Below are 16,347 nucleotides of genomic sequence, written 5' to 3'. Positions count from 1 at the left end.
AGCCCAACACCATCGACTACACCAACTGTTAGCCCAACACCATCAACAACACCAACTGTTAGCCGAACACCCTCGACTACACCAACAGTTAGCCCAACACCATCGACAACACCAACAGTTAGCCCAACACCATCGACTACACCAACTGTTAGCTCAACACCATCGACAACACCAACCGTTAGCCCAACACCCTCGACTACACCAACAGTTAGCCCAACACCATCAACAACACCAACCGTTAGCCCAACACCATCGACTACACCAACAGTTAGCCCAACACCATCAACAACACCAACCGTTAGCCCAACACCATCGACTACACCAACAGTTAGCCCAACACCATCAACAACACCAACTGTTAGCCCAACACCATCAACAACACCAACTGTTAGCCCAACACCATCAACAACACCAACTGTTAGCCCAACACCATCGACAACACCAACTGTTAGCCCAACACCCTCGAATACACCAACCGTTAGCCCAAAGCCATCAACAACACTGACCGTTAGCCCAACACCATCGACTACAAGAACCGTTAACACAACACCATCGACTACACCAACTGTTAGCCCAACACCATCAAGAACACCAACTCTTAGTTCAACACCATCAACAACACAAATTGTTAGCCCAACACCCTCGACTACACCAATAGTTAGCCCAACACCATCGACAACACCAACCGTTAGCCCAACACCATCGACTACACCAACCACTAGCCCAACACCATCAACAACACGAACCGTTAGCCCAACACCAACTGTTAGCCAAACACCATCAAAAACACCAACTGCTGGCCCAACACCATCGACTACACCATTTGTTACCCGAACACCATCAACAACACCAACAGTTAGCCCAACACCAGTAGTCACTGCAGCTAAAGGAAGCACACCAGCAATTACAGCAGCTGGAGGAAGCACACCAGCAGTAACTGCTTCTAAAGGAAGCAGACCAGCAGTTACAGCAGCTGGAGGAAGCACACCAGCAGTCACTGCAGCTAAAGGAAGCACACCAGCAATTACTGCAGCTGGAGGAAGCACACCAGCAGTCACTGCAGCTAAAGGAAGCACACCAGCGGTCACTGCAACTGATGGAAGCACACCAGCAATTACTGCAGCTGGAGGAAGCACACCAGCAGTCACTGCAGCTAAAGGAAGCACACCAGCAGTTACAGCAGCTGGAGGAAGCACACCAGCAGTCACTGCAGCTGGTGGAAGCACACCAGTAGTCACTGCAGCTGGAGGAAGCACACCAGCAATTACAGCAGCTAGAGGAAGCACACCAGCAGTAACTGCAGCTAAAGGAAGCACACCAGCAGTCACTGCAGCTAAAGGAAGCACTCTGGCAGTTACAGCAGCTGGAGGAAGCACACCAGCAGTCACTGCAGCTAAAGGAAGCACACCAGCAGTCACTGCAGCTAAAGAAAGCACACCAGCAGTCACTTCAGCTAAAGGAAGCACACCAGCAATTACAGCAGCTGGAGGAAGCACACTAGCAGTCACTGCAGCTAAAGGAAGTACACTGGCAGTTACAGCAGCAGGAGGAACCATACTAGCAGTTATAACAGCAGGAGTTAGCACACCAGCAATAGGAGTTTTGACAACAAAACCAAGGACAACAACAGCTTTGGCAAAAACAACATCGCTCACATTTTCAACGACAGCACAAACCACAGTGGGTGTTCTGAAGGTGAGCGGAACAGTATTCTTTATGTCGGAATGATACTGACTTGTAAAAAAAATGTTTTCTTTTTCTAGGATCCTGTGAATTCAGCAAGCTGTGGAATATCCAGTTTCTGTGCATCTCAACCTGCTTCATGTAACCCTTCAAAAGTTACAAATTGCCAATTTATTTCAGCAAGGCCAGGAAATAATGGAAAATCTTGTGTTTCTATATCGGGTCAAAGTTCAGGCTACATAGCTTGTAGTTTTTCACTTGACCTATTAATTGTAAGTGCTGCTGGCGAGAGAGCATTTTGTCATTCATGATGTCACTTTTTATATGTGTTCGAAATTCCCTCTCTTTACAGGGTGGTAACGACCCCACATATGTTTGTGCCAATAAGAATGGAAAATTAAAATTCTTAACTGCACGTTCTGACAACGGCAAGCTTCAGCCAACTAAGGTCAGCCCACTTAATTTTAAAATTTGTCTTTTAATACAATCATTTGAATCCACTGCTGAACAGTCCTGTGTCATAACAATCATTTATTTATTTTTTTAGTTGAGCGCCAGCTCCGTGAAAGGGAATATTAATGGTTTGACAATCCAGTGTACATTTTGTCTTATTGTACCGTCCGGAAGATTAAGACAAATCGGCAATGTCTCAGTTCATTTATTAACGGGAACCTTTAATGAAGGTAAGGTTGACAATTCAACTGAAATGTACATTTTATCCAGTTATCAGTGGATTTGATTTTTATTTCATTTCTTAAATCAGAAAACGATGAACTGGGCGCTCCTACTCCTAGGGTTATAACACCCGTAACAGATTTGCAAGCTTTGAACTCAACTGCCATCAACATCCTCACAACTACCCCTGCTCCACAAACAATTGGCCAGAAAAAGACAACCATTCCGGCTTCAAACACTGCCCAACATACAACAAGCCACGCAACAACTCGGCACCAGTCACTCACACAAGGTAAGGACACCACTGCAAAATATCCAGCAGATTAAAAAGTGCATTTTTGCAATTGAATATCATTTTCTCTCTCTCTCTGCAGCTCTCCTCATCACAGTGGGTTTGTTGAGCCTGTCCATGCTATAAGGACCAGAAAAACATGAAGACGTTTCATGCTAATAAAATAAAAAATACAATTCAAATGTATATGCTCACCATAGCCACACTTGTTGCTTAAATCTCTTTCATACACCAGTGTAGAATGAAGAGAAAACATTTTTTCTTTGGAAATGATTATGTTAAATTATTCTTAATAATACTCATAAATGTAGCATTGGATTTTCAGTTTTCTCCTATTGTTTTGCTGGGCGAGTACAACACATGTCTTTGTACAAATAAACTGGTAATATATTTAATCTCTCAGTCTGGACAACTCTTATTTTACTTTTAAGAAAAGTGGATCGGGACCTTTCCAACAATAGAAAATAAACGTCACTGTCTAGATGTACCAAAAACTAAAAATACTTCAATTAAAAGTTTGTCTATGCCCTAAAGTGCACAAATATAATAAGTAATGCATCTGCTATAAGAGTCTAGGCTGACACCACTTCATTATTTTGATAGTTCAGCTATCGTGATGAAGCGTCGCAAGATTACAGTACATTGCCAAATATTTGGGGGTTTTAAACTATTATATGTTATTTTACTCATCATGTGTTGACAATTTGAAGCCTTTTTAAAATGTTACCCTTAAATATTCATGAATTTAATATCTTCCAAAACTTTATTTAAAGGTCAACTAATGTGAAAACCCAACTCTCCTTAATGAGTGACTTGTTTCAAATGTTTAACTCTTCCTCTCCAATATGCAGTAAGTCCCTCATCATTGTGATGTCTTGAAGTTTTTACTTTAAAAAGTTATCCCCCTTCTAAAATATCGGCGAACGAGAGGTTACAAGAGCAGAGTCCGTTATGACGTTAAAATGGCTTCGCTTCTCCTTCCGCCAGCTGTAAGCACCCCCGCTTTGTTAATACAGTCCCTGTAGGCTGAGGTGTCATTGGTGGTGCAATGTTGTGAACCTTTATTTAGTTTGTTGAACGGATGCTGGATGATATCAATAGATGTGGAAAAACAGATTTATCAAGGGAAAACTAAACCCAATCAAACAAACTATGAGGAAAACCTAAAGGGAAGCATCCAACAATCGATCAGCCGAAACCGTGCATACATGCCTGCGTCTGTCACAGAAAATAAACAAACAAGGGCATCACATGGTCAACATGACAAGATCTGGTAGATATTTTAGAATATATTTGCATTCATCAGTTTGTTTTTAATTTTTCATGAAGTTAGGCCTCTTTCTTTTTTCAATCTTCTGATATAATCATGAGTAGTTATAATAATTTAATAATTCATGCAATGAGGACTCCTCTATCATAGTGTTGGTATCTTGCTGTTGGCAGATGCAGGAAATTAAAAAAATAAGATGTTGGACTCAATTCACAATTTCCGTGCAAAAACTTTTGCGCTAACTGAGATCATGAAAGCAAGGTATTTACCTCGCTGCACCGTTCCCCTGAATCACACATGGATTTTTATATCCTGGGTTTGCTTCTAATTGCTTCAGCCTCAAAGGACCTAACACTTTTAAACTTTAAACTTTTTTTTCACACCATGAGCCAACATGATAAAAAATATAACTTGAATGTTAAGTTCACTGAAAATGTGCCCCATTGGAACTAAACAGATTTGAAACCCTGATGATGGATACATACATTAGTCAGGAGTGGAATGAACAATAGTTTTTTTTGACAGCTTAAATTATTTCTATTTTAATAGAGCAACATTTTAAATAACATTTTAAACAAAAATTGGTAGGGACAGTTGAGAGCTTGGTAGAAAAAAACCTAGATGTTGTGAAGAAAACAACAGACAAATTCTGAGGTGTGTCAGAAACATTGAGAGGATGGACATGTTTTGAGACAATACAGACAGGTTGTGAGGAGAGACAGACATCTGTTAAGGAAAGACAAACATGTTGTGAGGCGAGACAGACATGTAGTGAGGCGAGACGGACATGGAATGAATGAGACAAACGTGGCGAGGAGAGAAATACATGTTGTGAGGAGAGACAGACGTGTTGTGGATGAGACAAACATGTAGTCAGGAGAGACAGACATGTTGTAAGGAGAGACATACACATGTAGTGAGAGACATGCACATGTAGTGAGGAGAGACAAACAAGTAGTCAGGAGAGACAGACATGTTGTAATTAGACATATACACATGTAGTGAGAGACATACACATGTAGTGAGGAGAGACAAACAAGGATTTAGGAGAGATAGACATGTTGTGAAATGAGACAGAAATGTAGTTGGGTGAGACAGACATTTTGTAAGCAAGTAAGTAAGTAAGTAATTTTTATTTGTATAGCGCTTTTCCAGACCAGGGTCACAGAGCGCTTAAACAATCAAAACAATATTCAATAAAGTATATATTTTAAAGATCAAGATAAAACTGATAACACAACAGGAGTTCCAGAAAATCAAGGAAAAGCCTGAACAAATAGAAACGTCTTAAGATGTTTCTTAAAGGAGTCAGTAGACTCCATCAAGCGCAAAGAGAGAGTAAGATTGTTCCAAAGCTTAGGAGCAACAGCCTGAAAAGATTTCTCTCCTCTGGTCCTGAACCGTGTGTGAGGAACCATAAGTAGATTCTGATCCACAGACCTCAGAGCCCGAGCTGGGGTGTAAGGCTGGATCAGATCAGTGATGTAAGGAGGAGCCTGACAATGAATAGCTCTGAAAGTAAGAACCAGAATTTTAAAGTTGATCCTGAAAGAAACTGGAAGCCAGTGAAGAGTTTTAAGGATCGGAGAAATGTGAGTTCTTCTACTGAAAACTGAAACTCTGGTGATTGCTCCTGATGATAAGATTCCAGGGTTGAGTCAGTACTTGGGTGACTTAGGTCAGTCTGTCAAACTGAGCCTGAGAAACCTGGGTGTTGTATTTGATAAAGACATGTCTCTTGTTCGACACTGCAGAAAACTGACCAGAAACTGTTTCCTTCAACTGAGAAAAACCTCTAAACTTAGGAAAATGTTGTCGGAACATGATCTGGAGCTTGTAATCCATGCGTTTGTTTCTTCTCGTCTGGACTATTGTAACAGTTTGTTTTCATGTCTTAACAAGAAGGAGCTGTCTCGCCTGCAGTTGATTCAGAACTCTGCAGCGAGAATTCTAACCCGCTCAAGTAGGAGAACTCACATTTCTCCGGTCCTTAAAACTCTTCACTGGCTTCCAGTTTCTTTCAGGATCAACTTTAAAATTCTGGTTCTTACTTTCAGAGCTATTCATGGTCAGGCTCCTCCTTACGTCACTGATCTGATCCAGCCTTATACCCCAGCTCGGGCTCTGAGGTCTGTGGATCAGAATCTACTTATGGTTCCTCGCACACGGCTCAGGACCAGAGGAGAGAAATCTTTTCAGGCTGTTGCTCCTAAGATTTGGAACGATCTTCCTCTCTCTTTGCGCTTGATGGAGTCTACTGACTCCTTTAAGAAACACCTTAAGACGTTTCTATTTGTCCAGGCTTTTCCTTGAATTTCTCGAACTCCTGTGTTGTTCTCAGTATTATCTTGATCTTTAAAGTATGTACTTTTTTGAGTATTGTTTTGATTGTCTAAGCGCTTTGTGACCCTGGTCTCGAAAAGCGCTATATAAATAAGATGAGATGTGAGTTCTTCTACTTGAGCGGGTTAGAATTCTCGCTGCAGAGTTTTGTATCAACTGCAGGCGAGACAGCTCCTTCTTGTTAAGACATGAAAACAAACTGTTACAATAGTCCAGATGAGAAGAAACAAACGCATGGATTACAAGCTCCAGATCATGTTCCGACAACATTTTCCTAAGTTTAGAGATTTTTCTCAGTTGAAAGAAACAGTTTCTGGTCAGTTTTCTGCAGTGTTGAAACAGAGACATATCTTTATCAAATACAACACCCAGGTTTCTCAGGCTCAGTTTGACAGACTGACCTAAGTCACCCAAGTACTGACTCAACCCTGGAACCTTATCATCATGAGCAATCACCAGAGTTTCAGTTTTGTCCACATTTAGCTGTAGTGTGTTTTCACTCAGCCATTGTTTGATTTCTAGCAAACAATTGACTAAGCTGTTCAGCCTCTGGGGCTCAGTTGGATCAAAAGAGCAGTAGAGCTGGATGTCATCAGCAAAAAAGTGATAAGAAACATCAGGAAATCTCTGAATGATTTTACCAAGGGGAATCAAGTACAGCAAAAACAATAAAGGACCCAGAACAGAACCTTGAGGGACTCCACACAACAGATCTGCCGATTCAGACCTCATTTGATTGGCAGATACACTAAAACTGCACCCAGAAAGGTAAGATGAGAACCATTCTAACACAGACCCAGACATTCCCACTTCATCCCTCAGTCTACTTAGCAGGATCTGGTGATCAACTGTGTCAAAGGCTGAGGACAGATCCAAGAGAACCAGAACAGTGGATTTACCCAAGTCAGCCGACATCATGATGTCACTGAACACTTTCAACAAAGCTGTCTCCGTAGAGTGATGTTTACGGAAGCCAGACTGAAACTTCTCATGGATGTCACTCTGATCCAGGAACAAAGACAGCTGCTCAGACACCACCTTCTCCAAGATCTTGGACAAGAAAGGGAGCTTAGAAATAGGCCTGAAATTACTGAGGTCAGTTGGGTCTAAGCTTGTTTTTTTGAGCAGAGGCTCCACAATGGCATGTTTAAATGCATTGGGAAAAACCCCTGTGGAAAGGGAGAGGTTCACCATATTGGTAACCCAGGGGCCAATTACATCAAATACTTTGATAAAAAGCCTACAAGGAAGGACGTTATCTGAGCATGAGGAGGGTTTCATCTTGTTCACTAGTGCTGAAATATCACCCAAAGATACAGCAGTGAAGGAGGACCAAGAGGAGGATAGGGGCTCAGAGACAGTAGGGGTTTCAAACAAAGGGGGAGAGATTTTCTCTTTGATCAATTTAATTTTCTCAATGAAAAACCTCAACAATGCATTGCTGTCAGCTTCACATTAGACAGGCGTGATTTGAGGAGCAGGAGACACGAGTGAATTAATCGTGTCAAACAAAACTTTGGGGTTTTTCTCATTTGCTGCTACCAGTTTTCTGATGTAATCAGATCTAGCAGTTTCTACCATCTCATTTTAAGAAGACATCAGATCCCTGAGGTGAAGTCTGTGCACCTCAAGTTTAGTGGACTTCCAGAGACGCTCAGTCTTTCGACAAAGTCTCTTCTTACTCAGGAGATCTTCATTTGTCCAAGGGCGCCGTTTTTTCTGAATTTTCAAGTTCGATTTAACAGGTGCCACTTGATCCAGTATTTCAACACAATGAGTAGTGAAACAGTGAACCAAACTGTCCACGTCTGGGCAGTCATCAAAAGAAAGAGGGTCAAACATAGCAGAAAAACTGTCTGCAGTATCAGCTGAGATGACACGTCTCTGAGATCTAACTTTCAAAGGCTTAGGTTCAGGGATGAAGTCCAGGTTAAACAAGACAAGAGAATGATCACTCAGATACATTAGACACATAAGAAATGTCCAGGCCAAGGGAAAAACTAAGTCTAATATGTGGCCTTTTTGATGAGTGGGTTCAGAAACATGTTGTGAAATGAGACAGACATGTAGTTAGGTGAGACAGACCTGTTGTGAGGAGAGACACACATGTGGTGAGGAGAGAAAGACATGTTATAAATTAATAAGACACACATGTAGTGAGGAGAGACAGACATGTTGTGAAATGAGACAAACATGTACTCAGGAGAGACAGACATGTTGTAAGGAGAGACATACACATATAGTGATAGGCATACACATGTAGTGAGGAGAGACAGACATGTTGTTAAATGGGACAAACACGTAGTCAGGAGAGACAGACAGGTTGTGAGGAGAGACAGACATGTTGTGAATGAGACAAACATGTGGTGAGGAGAGAAAGACATGTTGTGAGGAGAGACAGACATCTTGTGAATGAGACAAACATGGTGAGGAGAGAAAGACATGTTGTGAGGAGAGACAGACATGTTGTAAGGAGAGACATACACATGTAGTGATAGGCATACACCTGTAGTGAGGAGAGACAGACATGTTGTGAATGAGACAAACGTGGTGAGGATAGAAAAACACGTTGTAAGGAGAGACAGACATGTAGTAAGGAGAGACATACATGTTGTATGGAGAGACAGACATGTAGTCAGGAGAGACATAAATGTTGTGAAATGAGACAAACATGTAGTCAGGAGAGACGGACATGTTGTGAATGAGACAAACGTGATGAGGATAGAAAGACACGTTGTGAGGAGAGACAGACATGTAATAAGGAGAGACATACATGTTGTGAGGAGAGACAGACATGTAGTCAGGAGAGACGGACTGGTCTAGAAAAGCGCTCTGTAAATATAAATTACTTACTTACCTACTTACATGTTACGAAATGAGACAAACATGTAGTCAGGAGAGACAGACATGTTGGGACGAGAGTAAGACATGCTGTTAAATTAGACTAACATGTAGTGAGGAGAGACAGACATGTTGTGGATGAGACAAACATCTAGTCAGGAGAGACAGACATGTTGTAAGGAGAGACATACATGTTGTGAATGAAACAAACGTGGTGAGGAGAGAAAGATATGTTGTGAGGAAAGACAGACATGCAGTTACAGCCGGCAGAGGAAGCACACCAGCAGTTGCAGCCGCAATAGGCAGCACACAAGCAGTTACAGCAGCAGGAGGGAGTACACCAGCAGTTACGGCAGTAGTCACAGCAGCAGGAGGAAGCACACTAGCAGTTACAGCAGCAGCAGGGAGTACACCAGCAGTTACGGCAGCAGTCACCATAGCTGGAGGAAGCACACCAGCAGTTACGGCAGCAGGAGGAATCAAACAAACAATTATCGCAACATGAAGAAGCACAACAGCAGTGACAGCAGCAGGAGGGAGTACACCAGCAGTTATGGCAGCAGTCACAATAGCTGGAGTAAGCACACCAGCAGTTACAGCAGCAGAAGGCAGCACACCAGCTGTCACTGCAGCAGGAGGAATCACACAAACAATTACCGCAACAAGAAGAAGCACACCAGCATTGACAGCAGCAGGAGAAAGAACACCAGCAGTCACAGCAGCAGGAGGAAGCACACTATCAGTACAGCAGCAGGAGGAGGCACTCCAGTAGCAACTGCAACAGGAGGCACACCGGCAAATACAGCAGCAGTTACATTTATAGGAGAGAGTACACCAACAGTTACAGCCGCCAGAGGAAGCACACCGGCAGTTCCAGCCGCATTAGGAAGCACACAAGCAGTTACAGCAGCCGGAGGAAGTACACCAGCAGTTACAGCAGTAGTCACAGCAGCAGGAGGAAGCACACCAGCAGTTACAGCGACCTGGAAGAACTGCCCAGAACTCCAGACCTGCTTGACATGAAACCTTTCTCTCTGTGGTTCCTGCCAAATGATTTCAAATGTGAAGTAAGTGAGTAAGTAATATTTGTAACGTAGTGAACACAAACTTGTAAACCTACAGCACATCCCATCATGGAGATAATCTAAAATGCAATTCTATGTTCTTTTCTAGGTGAGATGGAGTGCTGCATATCAGGTGCTGGACTAACCATCGGAGGTGGAAGGGGTCAACATGTCAAAAGCAGGTGAGATGGTTACATCATACACACTTTGGTCATTAAAATAGTCATGTTTGGTAATAATGATCAATACATTTCTGTGGCAGGACGCACTGACATGCTGACGCTTATGGTCAAGGTTTTCTGGCTTCTGTTGTTGGAAAAACTTACTGAAGAGTCTTTTTCATTAGATTTTACACTTCAAATGATCAGAATCAACCGACTTCATTAATAAAATGTTTTCCAGGTTCTGTTGACTTTCGAACAAAGAGGATTCGACGTTGTTATGGCAGTAAGGAGACGGCAGGAAGTGAAAGATTCTTGAGAAATATATGAACCACCTCTGGAAGTCTCTGTCAAGTTGTTGTGATTCCATGAAAGAGTTGTCTCGCATGGCAGCGTCACAGTAAGGTAAGAGTTTATTTAGCAAGTGAAGAACAGAAGTACAGCTGCTCATTCTTATTGTCTTATTCTTTTAAGATGCACCATGGGCTTGACTGGTGAGGCTTTGAAGGATCTTTAGAGCATTTTAGGAGCAGGAGCAAGTCAGCATGACATCACTCGAACCATGACTCGGACCAGAACCTACTACACGCAAGTCTACGCTGAGGATAAGACCATCAACGTCGTGCAGATTCACTCTGATGGTTACTCATAACATTTGTGACGATCTGTGACGTGGCTGAACCAGAACCACACGGACGCGATTGCTGCGCTGGATGGATTCTGCTTATTACGCGCGGACCGGACGGAGATGAGCGGAAAGAGAAAGGGCGGAGGACTGGCAGTGTTCGTCAACGAGAAGTGGTGCCTTCCCAGGCACGTCACTTTAAAGGATCAACACTGCTGTCCTGACATTAGACTTTTGACGCTGAGTCTGAGACCTTTCTACTTGCCACGGGAGTTTTCACATGTTGTCGCGGTGCTTGTGTACATTCCACCGTCGGCGAGCGCGGAGGCAGCATGTGACGTCATCACTGGAGTAGTGAACGGGTTACAGACTCAGAGCCCTCAGGCCCTCTTTATTATCTCCGGTGATTTTAATCACGCATCTCTTTCCTCCTGTCTGCCCAAATTCACGCAGTACGTCACTTGTGCCACCAGAGACAATAACACACTGGACCTTTTCTATGCGAACACTAAAGACGCTTATTTATCATCCCCCCTTCCTCCTTTGGGACGAGCTGACCACTGTCTGGTCCATCTCCTACCTGTTTACAAGCCACTTGTGAGCAGGCAACCAGCAGTGACTCGCTCAGTCAAGAAGTGGTCTGAAGAAGCTGAGGAAGCTCTGCAGGTCTGCTTTGAGACCACGGACTGGAGCATCTTCAGTGAGTCCCACAAGGAGGATATTGACGGACTAACTTCATGTGTCACGGACTACATAAACTTCTGTGTGGAGAGCATTGTACCAACCAGAACTGTACGATGCTTCTCCAACAACAAACCCAGGATTAATCCTGATATAAAGGCTCTCCTAAAGGAGAAGAAGAGAGTCTTTAGGTCAGGAAACAAAGAGGATCTGATGGCAGTCCAGAAGGAGCTGAGAAGGAAGATCAGGGAGGGAAAGGGGAGGTACAGGAGGAGGATGGAAGCGAGTCTGGCCAACAACAACACCAGAGATGTCTGGAGAGGTTTGAAATCCATATCCGGACATCAGACCAGGCTCTCTGTAGCAGCGGGGGATAAAAATTGGGCCGACAACTTAAACAGTTATTTTTCAAGGTTTGAGGTGTCGGCTCCCCCCCCTGCTCAACCATTCACACCTCTACACTTACCTTCTCCTCTCCCCCAAGCTTGTATTGTCTCAGCCCCCCCGCTGACTCCACAGGGGACAATGCCCCCCCACCCCAGCCTGTCCCTCACACCTCTCCAGGTGAGAAATCAGCTTAGGAGAACCAAGACAACAAAGGCCCCTGGACCAGACGGCATCGGTGGCAAAGTACTCAGGACGTGCTCTGACCAGTAAAGTGAAATTGTTGGACTTCTGTTCAACATGAGCTTGACCCTGGGAAGAGTTCCACTACTGTGTAAGACGTCCTGTGTGGTACCGGTGCCGAAGACTCAGCACCCTAAGGATCCCAGCTGCTACAGACCTGTGGCCTTCACATCCCACCTTATGAAGGCTCTGGAGCGGCTGGTCCTTAGTTACCTGAGTCCTCTGGTGCGCTCCTCCATGGATCCGTTGCAGTTTGCCTACCAACCTGACATCGGCGTGGAGGACGCCATCATCTTCCTTCTCCACCGAGCACTTTCTCACCTGGAGTCGCCTGGAAGCACTGTGAGGATCCTTTTCCTGGATCTAAGCAGTGCTTTCAATACCATCAGGTCAAACATCCTGAGGGACAAGCTGGAGCTGTCTGGAGCGGACACTCACCTCACGGACTGGATTGTGGACTACCTCACCAACCGTCCACAGTTCGTGAGGACCCGGGATGGTGTTTCGAGGACTGTACTGTGCAGTGTAGGGGTCCCCCAGGGAACAGTGTTAGCACCGTTCCTCTTTTCACTGTACACTGCAGACTTCCAACACCTGTCTCCCACCAGTCACCTGCAGAAGTTCTCGGACGACTCCGCCATCGTCGGCCTCATTAGGGACAGGGATGACGGGCCGTACCGGGGACTTGTCCAGGACTTTGTTGACTGGTGCCTGGAAAACCACCTTCAGATCAACTCCAGCAAAACTAAGGAGTTGATTGTGGATTTCCGGCGGTGTCCCTCCATCTCCCCCTCACCACTGAACATCCAGGGACAGGACATTGAGATTGTCACGACTTACAAGTTCCTGGGTGTTCACCTCAACAACCGCCTGGACTGGGTGGATAACACTGCTGCTCTTTATAAAAAGGGGCGGAGTAGAATCTACCTGCTCCGGAGGTTGAGGTCGTTTGGTGTCCGGGGGCCACTCCTGAAGTCATTCTATGACTCAGTAGTGGCCTCTGCCATCTTCAACGGTGTGGTCTGCTGGGGGAGCAGCATGACAGCAAAGGATAGGGCTAAACTGGACAGCCTTATTAAGAAGGCCGGTTACGTCCTAGGGCGCCCCCTGGATCCTGTGGAGGAAGTGACTGGAGGGAGGATGCGGAGCAAGCTGGGCTCCATGAGGAGGAACTTGTCTCACCCTCTCCAGCACACACTGAGGGCATTGAGGAGCTCCATCAGTGATAGGATGCTCCATCCCCGGTGTGTGAGGGAGAGGTACCGCAGGTCTTTCCTCCCTGCTGCCATCAGACTCCACAACAAGAACACACCAAGATAACTATTTAACTGCACCTCTTGTTATTTATGTAAATATGATTGTGTATATATTATATAGCGCAGATTTATCTTTTATTCTATTTCTCGTTTTTATTTCTGGGTGTTTTTATTTCTCTTGCTGCTGTTAAACCGAATTTCCCCTCGCGGGACTAATAAAGGTTTTTCTGATTCTGATTCTGATTCTGATATGAAACCTGTAATAAAGCACAATTTGATATCATTTTGAATAATGCTCCCATAGTATTCATCCAAACATGATCAATGCAGTTGTAACTTCAGCGATGCCTATAATTGATACCAATGAGTGCTTAAACATTTTAAATGAAGTTTTCATGATAACAGTTCAAATATTTTATTATGACAGGGTGATAAAAAGCAGCTCATGTACAATATTCATATTGGAGTTAATAGATTATCCAGTGTCAAAGGAATTTATGCCTTAAAAGTTTACTACTATTGGAATAATTACATCTATAATCATACTTTAGTAATCAATAACATGTATTGCATTAGTAGATACATAATCATACGTTAGTAATCAATAACATGTACTGCTTACAGCTAATCAATAATTAACAGAGGCTTGATATTGAGGCTAGTGTGAACTATCATGCTCATTTTTAGACCCCCAGGGGCCGTTGGGAATGAACCGGGGCCAAAAACGTGTTTTTCATGACTGTTGCTCTTCTGCTCTTATTTGACCTCTGTGACCCTCAGATATATGAAACCTGTTCTGTGTGACCTCTGACACCTCTTAAATCATATGCTGGTGGAACCATAATGATTGCCCCTCCCAAACCGAAAGTAGCTTCAGGAAGCACCTAGAAAAACGCCCTTGAAAACATATGTGTACAAATGGAACATGAAGAACCTCTAAAAGTTTCAGATCATTTGAATTAACAATGGTCGATTTATAGAGCTTCAAAGTCCAGATTTCTCCAAGTTTCCCATGATACCATGGGGCACAGGAAGTTCATAGCAACATCAAACCACCACAGTTCAACTCAGAATGGAGTCTAGTATAACATATCCAAATATCAGCTCTGAGGTCCAAGTAGAAAAAAAGTTCCCAAATCCATTCCTGGAACATCAGGTCTGCTTATTCTGTTACACTCAGAGACCATCTTGACAGAAGAATGACAACCTCTCACTCATTTTTGCACCGATGGACACCAGATTTCCTACAAAGATACTAGGGGACCGTCAGACTCTGTAAATTAAATTTGATCTTTCTAGCTTCACATGGGCCCACGTGACAGTGAAGTTATAGAATTAACCCTTTCATGTCCAACAGGCCACAATAACCAAGATAAGTCAATAGGTCAGAGATTCCTAAAGCTACTTAAACCAAAATGTTCATGTTTGATATTTAGTTCATTGTGAACACACACACTCATTTTCAGACCTCGAGGGGCCTCAGAGCAGAATCAGGAGCCAAAAAGCACATTTTCACAACAGTTGCTCTTTTGCTCTAATTTCACCTCTGTGACCCTCAGATATATGAAACTTGGTCTGTGTGACCTCTGACACCTCTAAAATCATATGCTGGTGGAACCATAATGATTGCCCCTCCCAAACCGGAAGTAGCTTCAGGAAGCACCTAGAAAAACGCCCCTGAAAACATATGTGTACAAATGGAACATGAATAATCTCTAAAAGTTTCAGATCATTTGAATTAACAATGGTCGATTTATAGAGCTTCAAGGTCCAGATTTCTCCAAGTTTCCCATGATACCATGGGGCACAGGAAGTTCATATTAACATCAAACTACCACAGTTCAACTCAGAATGGAGTCTAGAATAACATATCCAAATATCAGCTCTGAGGTCCAAGTAGAAAAAAACTCGCCAAATCCATTCCTGGAAGATCAGGTCTGGTCATTCTGTTACACTCAGAGACCATCTTGACAGAAGAATGACAACCTGTCACTCATTTTTGGACTCATTGACACCAAACTTCTCACAGGATAGTAGGAGACCATCTGAATGTGTCATATAAATATCAGCTTTACAAGGGCCTTCATGCCTCTTGAAGTTAGAGAATTAACCCTTTGATGTAGCACAGGCCACTACAAACAAATACATCATGTTGGTGTGTGTAGTTTTCTGATAGTATAACAGCAGTCTTGAGTCACCTATCAATAACATAAATATGTATATTTTCAATACATGTTCAAACATGTACTGTGGTTCTCACAAAGCTTTTAGACGTGCTGTTTTCTATTTCATAGGTTGTGTGTAATTAACAAATAGCTCTTAAGTTGCTATTTTAAACCATGATGATTACTGATGAATTTAATCAATTTTTACTGCTTACACATATCACATGGAATGACAAAATTATGAAAGATATTGCAAGTGTGGTGATTTCAAGAAAGCAGTGGTTTATCTCTATTTATCTTAAATATCTCCACTGTGTTTTGCTGAATGTTTGTTTGTTTATGTTTGTATTTTGTTGATGTACTTTGGGTGTTGATGGTTAGTAATTGAGTAGTGAAGGTTTAGGTATAGACGAGCTTATGCTTCATCCTTCTTACTTTGGACATGTTGGGTTAATATTATTGTTTTGACTATAATTATTGTTTGACTAATGTCATTGGTTTTGTTTGTTTGTCTTAAGTTTACTTTCTTATGAAACATGTTCTAAATAAAGCATTCATTCATTCATTCATTCATTAACACATCATGTCTGGTTTGCCTGAATATTGTTCATGGCGAACTCTTTATTGCTAAATAAACTCGCTGCCATGCGAGACAACTCTTTCA

At 43.0% G+C, this 16,347-nt stretch overlaps 1 protein-coding gene across 1 annotated transcript; it reads left to right on the top strand.

Annotated features, from left to right (window-relative positions):
• Window positions 1-348: 348 nt before the first annotated feature.
• LOC148082809 (uncharacterized) lies at window positions 349-3,045 on the top strand (the record flags this gene model as incomplete). The annotated part of the gene is made up of 6 exons (XM_087790238.1): window positions 349-1,695; window positions 1,764-1,955; window positions 2,036-2,131; window positions 2,231-2,366; window positions 2,447-2,650; window positions 2,733-3,045. Coding segments are annotated over 6 exons (2,019 nt in total), but the record flags the coding sequence as incomplete, so codon positions are not given.
• Window positions 3,046-16,347: the final 13,302 nt, after the last annotated feature.

This window comes from Callionymus lyra, chromosome 4 (assembly GCF_982586985.1).
Source record: "Callionymus lyra chromosome 4, fCalLyr1.hap1.1, whole genome shotgun sequence".
Lineage (NCBI taxonomy): Eukaryota > Metazoa > Chordata > Actinopteri > Syngnathiformes > Callionymidae > Callionymus > Callionymus lyra.
Note: the sequence above shows the minus strand (reverse complement) of the source record. Positions and strands in the feature narration are given on the sequence as shown.